Source organism: Alligator sinensis, unplaced genomic scaffold (assembly GCF_000455745.1).
Source record: "Alligator sinensis unplaced genomic scaffold, ASM45574v1 scaffold1165_1, whole genome shotgun sequence".
Lineage (NCBI taxonomy): Eukaryota > Metazoa > Chordata > Crocodylia > Alligatoridae > Alligator > Alligator sinensis.
This window is the reverse complement of record NW_005842477.1, coordinates 427,236-435,360: the sequence shown is the minus strand read 5'-3', so window position 1 is coordinate 435,360 and position 8,125 is coordinate 427,236. Positions and strand designations below refer to the sequence as shown.

Genomic DNA, 8,125 nt, shown 5'->3' with positions numbered 1-8,125 from the left:
GGGCTCTCGCCTCCGTTCTTCCACGAGCCGAGGGCCAGGGCCGCCAGCCCGGCGAAGGGCCGCACTGCTGCTACGAGGGCCTGGCCCGCTGGCATCTTGGCGCCAGCCGCCCGCAGCTGCCGCGTGTCTGCCTTGTTCTGGGGAGGAAGGGGAAGGAGACAGGTTAGCTCAGGACGTCAGGAGCTCATCCCACCCCCTCCCCGCGTGACCCGGACCGTTGGGGCGAGCCGAGGGCCAGGGCCGCCAGCCCGGCGAAGGGCCGCACTGCTGCTACGAGGGCCTGGCCCGCTGGCATCTTGGCGCCAGCCGCCCGCAGCTGCCGCGTGTCTGCCTTGTTCTGGGGAGGAAGGGGAAGGAGACAGGTTAGCTCAGGACGTCAGGAGCTCATCCCACCCCCTCCCCGCGTGACCCGGACCGTTGGGGCGAAAATTTCCTCCCTTCCCGGCTGGAGCTGCAGTGCACGGCGACCAGCAACCAGGGAGCAGGGACAGACCCGGAGCCGAGAGGCCACACGGCCTGCAGGGCTGGCCAGTCCCTGCAGCCCCCGAGCCTGTCTCCAGCAGCGCTCCCAGGCTGTAACCCAAACTTGCCCTGGTCGAGCGCCCCGCGAAGCAGCTGAGTTGTCCCCCAGCAGCAAGACCCTCACCTCGGGCAGCTGGTATTTCTCCCGGAGCTGGGTCCTCATGGCCGCACGCTCGGCTTTCTTCTGAGCGTAGAAGGCGTCCCGCTCGCTTCTGCGCCGGAAAGGCTACAGCTCGGGGCTTGCCTGGGGCAGGGGGATGACGGGCTTTACCAGGGAGCAGGAACCTTAGGCCAGAGAAGGCTGTGCCACCCCTTGGGCCAGCTGCCCCACAGCCCCCTTGCCGGTCCCCACCATACTCTGTGCTCACCCCGGAGCAAGAGGAAGGAAATGAAGCTGCCTGAAGATGGCTCCATACAGACAGACCCATCACAACAGGCTTCCTGTGTGCGAGTCTTGGGGATACAAACCAAGCAGCTGGGCTAGAATCTCAACAGCCCCCTGAGCTGGGAGTGGCAGGGCTCTTACTTCTCCTCCTGGGCCTTCGGGTTGCGGTGTTCTCCTGGGCCCTTTGTGAAGCCTCCCCGGGTCTGGAAATCCTTGTCCTTGCGGTCAGCAGAGATGCAGGAGAAAAGCTGTTTCACTGGGACCCCGAAAGCCGATTTCACCGCAGACTCCATGAACGGAAAACTGGGTGGAGGCTGTAAGCAGAGGCTGGAGCAGAGGAAGCGGTGACAGCAGTTAGTGCTGTCCAAGCAACAGAAACAGAACTTGGGTGCCGGGACCCAACCCCCCAGCCATGAGCCTAGAGCACGGGGAGGCACCGCTGTAGGGATTACCTAGCCAAGCTAGTCAGCAAGGAATCTGCAGCAAGACAGAATTCGGATGGCTTTGCACCTCCCGGTTCTCAAACACCTCATACTTGGTTGTCAGCCACACAACAGCGAGTTCAGTGAATGCCCTGTGCCAAGATAATTGCTCATTTTTCTGAGAACCAGTCACATAGGGCACACAAGAACCACCTGCCTGGCCAGGGACAGACCTGTGAATTCAGTACGTGGCGGCACTTGCACTGGCCCCAAGGCTGTGGAGTATTCTCCAAGCCCTAGGGTCTGGAGAGGAGCTGCGGGGAGTGTGCATGGCTGTAGCCCTTATATTCTCCCCCACAAGAACACCAGCCTGATAGCACTTCACCTCCCTAGAGCTGTCAGGTTCTGGGCAGTGCTGTGACCTTGGTCTTTCAGGCTGTACAGGGAACATGGGGGAGGGTGCGAAGGGCAGGAATCCTTTCACATCCAGGGGCCTTAGCTGGGGACAGGAATGAATGGGCAGACGTCAGATCTGCCTCTCACCTGCACTCCTCCGGGTGCTGACAGCTAGCACAGCAGCCTCTGGTTCTGCTGGGCTCACTCCTAGGTGCTGCCCCGTCTGTCTCCACAGCTGCTTTGAAGAAGCAACGCTGAGGAACGCAAATTAAAGCTCCCAGCCCAAGCTCTTTAAGTCGGGATCAGAAGCAGACAAAGACAACTCAATGTCACCCGCCCCGGTCTCAAACTCAGCCCCCGCTAACTGCAGCTGAAGCTGGGCTTTCCTTTATCCCTCAGAGTGATGACAGGGTGCTAGGCTAGGACCGTCTGCCGTAGCCATATGGTGCATCAGCAGAGCAATAAGCACCCTACATAATGGCTCCTTGTGCACTTGTCTCATCTCCCCTCAGCCCCCCAGGGCTTTTCCAGCACACGCGAGCCAAGAATCATGAACACTATCAGCCACGTCCCTGCCAGCTCCCTTGGGAGCAGTCTGCATGTCCTTGTGTTTGGGTAACAAGAGCCTGCCAAGGGATTATTAGTCATGGGGGCACCCAGACTCGGATGTTGCAGCAGCCACTGCTCTTAGCCAGTGCTGCCACTCCCTAGATCCAGGGGACAGCATGAGGCCTGAGGGCTTGGACTCGCTCTGCTCTGCAGGGACATTATGAGCCCATGGCACTTCCTCAAGTCCAGGTTTGCCACAGTGACCTTGACCTAAAATAGCCTCTGCCCTTCCGGCCACAGGACCTGGCTGCATTTCACACTTGGCACTTTCTGACCACCAAACATTGATCCTGAGAAGCAGAGGCTGCTCCAGAGCAGAGCCAGCATGTGCTCCACTTCCCACACAAGGATTCCTGATGACCTGGACCCCCTTCAGCCCGGATTGCTGGGCACCAAGACTGGGAGACCTAGGGCCAGAGCTGGCCTCTACAGAGGCATAGAGGCACAGCCTTACTAACATGGCCTATCAACAAGAGAGCCATGGAGCCTGGAGGCATGCAGGAGGGCACATACAAAAGGAGAGGAGTCTGGTGATGGACTCTAGCTGTCCTGGGCTTCAGGTTACTCAGAGCTGGCCATGGCAGCAGCCTGGGCATAGGACTGCCCCCCCCCCGGGCTCAACTCAGATCCAGCCCCAGCCCCCCACGCAGCAGCCCTGGCTGCTGAATTGCAACAGCTCAGTCAAAGCTGGTCAGCAAGGCCCCTGCTTTCCAATGTAGCAACACCGGAACAGACCCTCCCTCCCTAGGGAAGGGGAGAAGATTGGAGGTAAGAGGCAGGGGGCCAATGACACCCACCCTGGCTGCTGTCAGGGCAGCACAGGCCCAACCCCAGACCCTGGGGAGATGGCAGGCAAACCAGGCCCCACTGGTCTGGATGCAGATTGGGAAGATGCCCTGGAAGGTTAAGTCACTTCATATTTATTTTCACAAAGACTGTACAAAATTCTTATAAAACTCTGGTGTGGGGATGGGCTATGACATTGATCCAAAAAATAATTCCCATGCGATCCCACCAGCTTCATAACTTACAAGGAAAGGAAGAGCTACAGGCAGCCAGGAGCCCCAGGGTATTCACACTTGGGGGGGGCAGGGGATGAGGACCAGAGACAGAGCAACATGTGAAGAAAAGTATTTACATAATGGACATATGGGCCCTGTGTCTTAGGGCAACGGCGGCAGCAGCAGGTGGTGGTCAGGCCCACGGCTCAGAGGCTGATACAGAATATGGGCTATGTACAATATCTCACATATTAACAGCTTTACACAGTAACAAAAGGGTCCAGGAGTCTCTCTTGTATAAAAAAGCACCAAGTGTCTGATACAAATCACACAGGCCTCCACAGGGGCTAGAACCTGAGGTCACACTGGTGTCGACAGTGTCACCGGCTGATGTCTCGGCTAGAGTCCCACACCTTTGTGCTCAGCTCCATCTTCAGCACGTCAAAGAACGGGTGCTTGAGTGCCTCGGCCAGGGTGATGCGCTTGGACGGCTCGTACTCCAGCATGCTCTCGATGAGATCGAAGAGGCGGTGGTGGTCCTCAGCCTCTGAGGTCAGGTACCTCTGGGGAGGGAATGAGGGAGGGGTCAGGGTGGCAGGCACCAGGACCGATGGGCCTTGCCCCAGCACAGCTGGGTGTTCTCACTCCCTGGGGTCACAGCTGGGGAGTCTTACCAAGAATATGCATGATTTAGGGCCTGCTCCCCCATCCCAGAACTCCCATGGGTTTTCTTCCCTCTCCCATCCCAGACAGATGGTCAGGCTCCTGCCACCTATCACACTCTGCCTCAGTCTCCAGTGGACAGTCCCAGGCCACATTAAGAAGCCACATGAGCAAAGCCTCTTGTTGGTTCCCAGCAGACTATGGTCACAGCCCTCCTGACTGAAGAGACTGGGTTCTTGTAAGCCACAGCAGGCACAGAGCATTCCAGGGGAGAAGGGTGCCCTAACTCAGAGCTCCTACCCACCCTGCTCTCTTGCCTTACCCGCAGTGGTTTGCAGTTCTCACGGACATAGCGGCCTGCAGAGGTGTTCTCATCCCAGTCCAGGCGGCCATGGTAGAAATACTTCTGCTTCCTGCCAAGATAAAGTACCAGAAGGGAGTGGGTACTGGTGCCATAGCCATGCCCCAGCAGGGACTCACCCACCAGACATCTGCCTTGCTGCTGCTACAGACCACTATGGCCAAGCAGCAGTGCAGATGGAGAAGTGCCCCCCCCCGGCAGTTCCTGGGCCCTGCAGCTAAGACTCTACCCAGGCCCAACTTCCTGGGAGGGGAGGGGGGCTCTGTTCCATAGCAGCCAGCCTTACTCACCTGGTCTTCCGGATCATGCGAGAAGGAATTGGTCCCAGAATCCTTTCCATCATGGCTAGATGCTCCCGATTGTCGTGGGTCTAGAAGAGAGAACAGGTTGGCCCTGCACACCAAGCAAAAGCACACGGCAGACTTCATCCTCTTTATACAAGCATCTGCCTCCTACAGCTCTAGGCTGCTGGGCAGAGAGGATGTGGTTCTCACCTGGAAGAGGGTGAAGCCCACGTAATACTCAAAGATGATGCAGCCAATGCTCCACACATCACAGGGCTGGCTCCAACCGAGCTCTAGAGACAGAGGGAATATCACTAGAGCGAAAAAGCAGTGGCTGTGCAAGCCCTGCAAAGCCCAGCTGTCAAAGGGACTCCCACCCCACACTAACAGGTACTGTGCTGTCGAAGTAGAGCCCTGAGCTCCAAGCCTGGCTGCCTTTCTAGGACCAGCACTTTGCAGAGCCCCTTGGAAAAACCACCTGACCTCCAGTAGTCAAAGTCTATGACACCAGGTGTGAAGCTGAGGCCACTGTCATACACCCAGCAGGCAGGGCTACAATGTGCATCTAGTATGATGAGCCCTTGGGACAGGGGTGCTAGCCCCTGGGGGGTCTCTGGATGGGCCGAGGCTGCTGACCTACCCAGGATGACCTCCGGGGCCCGGTAGTGCCGGGTGGAGACAATCGTGCTGTGGTGCTCATGATCAAACGTGGCGCTGCCAAAATCCACCACCCTGATGGCTGTGCTCTTCACACTCCGCTCGTCCCGTTTCTAAGAAAGGAGAACAAGATGCTGGTGTCACAGTCTCACCATGCAGGCACAGTTCCTCAGGCAGCTAGTGCCCAAGTAGGGACCGCAGATGCCAACACCTTGTAGATTTGTGGGGCTGACAGCCACCTTCTAGCCCTGCACATCCACCATGCCCAGAAAACAAGCCATGAGGCTCCTCTCATCAGACCCCAAGACCCTTGAAGCCCTGCTGCTTGACTACAGAACAAAGTACAGGCTGTTCACGAGCTGCCCGGGGCCTGAACTGACACAAACCCCATGCGTCCCACCTCATCTGAGACAGGGGAGACCACTCCCAAGGAGCTCCCTACAGCAGTCACAACTGCCCTGCCCTGCCCAGCCATGCATGCTGTTCTCATAGCATCTCCCCCTCCCACAGGGCTGGGGACACCAGGATCCCCCAAAGCTACCCCTTTACCTTTTCCAAGTTGTAGGTGAGCTCGTAGTCAGAGCTCACAAAGAGGATGTTCTCAGGTTTGAGGTCTGTATGGGTGAGCTTATTGTCATGTAGAACTGGGGAAGAAAGGGGATCAGTCAGGGGTGCGATGGCTGTACAGCCTAGCCCAAGGGTTAAACCATTCATTAACCCACCCATACCATCTCCAGTTTGACACCACATTCAGCAACTACTGCAAACTGCCCAGCTCTTCCCCAGCCAAAAGGCAGGTGGGCCTGGGTCCTGGAGGCTCAGCACACAGAGCCTCTGGATAGATGGAAAGCAGGTGCCCAGACCTGTGCCCACACCTCCTGTGCAGCCAGGCAAGGGACAGTGGGTTTACCCCTAACCCTGGTGGGCAGGAATGGTTCAGCCTTGGGATACACAGGGCAGTCCTTCTGACAGCCGCTAGCTGCCATGGCCCATCAGTTGCAGAACTGAGCCGCTGAGGCCAGGGCTCACGCTTCATCATGCATATTGCCAGCTCAGCGCGAAGGTGGCGGCACCGACACTCACATCTCACTGCCTGGCAGACCTGGAAGGCCATGTGCCGCACTTGGTGGATGGGGTAAGGCAGATAGTTGTTATCCTTCAGGAAGTCGAACGTGCTGAGCCCCAGCAGCTCAAAAGAGATGCACATGTGGCCGTGGTAGTCAAACCAGTCGAACATCCGCACGCAGAGGCTGAGAGAAGATGCTGGGGTTACGGGCAGTCATGCCGCTCGCACCCCTGCCCTGCTCTCACTGTGCTGTCACTTCATCCACGGCACAACTCATGGAGGAGCCGGGTGCCTACGAGAAGCTGTCCCAAGGCCAACCCTGTCCTCAGCCAGGTCAACGAATGGGGACAGCCCCGACTTCCTACACTCCCACACACAATACTCAATACTCACTTCTTGTTCTCTGGGTCCTTCTCATTTATCTTCTCCAGCACGTTGATCTCCAGCCGCGCAGCCTCCTTGTACTTCTCCACGTTCTTTATGATTTTGAGTGCAACACGCGCACCACCCCTGGGGAGAGGCAGGAACAGGACTGTGAGCCTGAGGCCCATGTGGCTCCGAGGGACATGGGCACCACAACCTCCACCCATCCTGGGGCCACGTGTTAGAGCCCCAGTGACCCCCACCAGCTGAGACAGCAGGTTTTACCCCCTGGTCCATCCCAGCCCATCCCACGGGGACCATGAACAGGACTGGATCAGATCAGTGCATGCTAAGTCCGAATAAGAAGGGACTCAATCACCCCAACACTCCAGCCTCCACACAAGCAAGGCTGCTGGACCCGTGCTCCCCCCCAGGAAGGCAGCAGCCTGGCATGGTGTTGCCAGCTTGGCAGCACGCCTACCTCCGGTGATCCACGCACTGCACCACTCGGCCAAATGTGCCTTCTCCTAGGGTGCTAATGATCTCATCTGAGAGGGAGGGAGGGAGGGAGGGAGGGAGAGAGAGAAAGGGCCATGAGGTGGAGAGCGGAACCTGGCTGTGGCATGTACACAAGGCAGAGAAGAATGCATTGCAACACCTAGCCTGCACGCTGGAGACCGGCAGGGCAGAAGGCCGAGACCGGCTGCACAAGGCAACTGCCCTACATCCCTGGCACTGCAGTAACAGTATAGAATATATACGTAGCTTTAATAAAAGGGGGCAGGGGGGGAGAGAGAGGGCTTCTCTTTAATAAACAATGAAAATAAAATGAAACAAAGATAAGACAGATCTGCGACTGCGATGGGAGCTTAACTAGAGAGCTAAATTATGTTACGATTCGGCTGTACATCTTTCTTGTAGCCAGTCGCCGACGCGATAGATCAGATGCCCCTCGTCGTCGTCTTCCACACTCTTGGCCCTTCTGCTGCTTGGTCGACTCCGCTGCTGGCCCGGGCAGACAGGGAATTCATCATTCACCAGCCAATCAGATTTCAAACCAGCGCAGCAGCCGGCGTCACGCATTGGTTGGTTTGGAAATTCACATGGTTGTTTGAGGAGGGGTTGCAGGAGATTCCCAGCCAATTCATACGGCACAGAGGAATATATAACGATAGGGATATTGCAAGGGAACATGTCAAGATACAACACACTAGCTCAGAAAAGAAAAAAAAACAGTTTGCTTTTCGTTGTAGCAAAAAAAAAAAAAATAAATAAAAAAAATAAAAAAATTAAAAAAAGATAAAAAAAGAAAAAAAGAAAAAAAAAATCCTACAAAACAGCCCCACCCGAACCAGCGCCAGAGCCAAGACGAGCGGGGGGGAAAGGGGGGGCCCGG

At 56.8% G+C, this 8,125-nt stretch overlaps 2 protein-coding genes across 2 annotated transcripts; both read right to left on the bottom strand.

The window, feature by feature from the left end:
• Positions 1-184: 184 nt before the first annotated feature.
• On the bottom strand, positions 185-3,160 carry LOC112551467 (complexin-3-like). The gene is made up of 4 exons (XM_025212634.1): positions 1,360-3,160; positions 1,049-1,234; positions 647-734; positions 185-337 (listed from the first exon to the last, which is right to left on the bottom strand). Exons 2-4 carry the CDS (start codon positions 1,198-1,200, stop codon positions 185-187), a joined length of 393 nt encoding a protein of 130 aa, XP_025068419.1. The 5' UTR covers positions 1,201-1,234; positions 1,360-3,160.
• A 77-nt stretch (positions 3,161-3,237) lies between these two features.
• Positions 3,238-8,110, bottom strand: CLK2 (CDC like kinase 2). The gene is made up of 10 exons (XM_014523341.2): positions 7,638-8,110; positions 7,211-7,277; positions 6,760-6,876; positions 6,384-6,550; positions 5,850-5,944; positions 5,284-5,413; positions 4,854-4,936; positions 4,650-4,729; positions 4,321-4,411; positions 3,238-3,898 (listed from the first exon to the last, which is right to left on the bottom strand). Exons 1-10 carry the CDS (start codon positions 7,921-7,923, stop codon positions 3,716-3,718), a joined length of 1,299 nt encoding a protein of 432 aa, XP_014378827.1. The 5' UTR covers positions 7,924-8,110; the 3' UTR covers positions 3,238-3,715.
• Between the last annotated feature and the right edge of the window lie 15 nt (positions 8,111-8,125).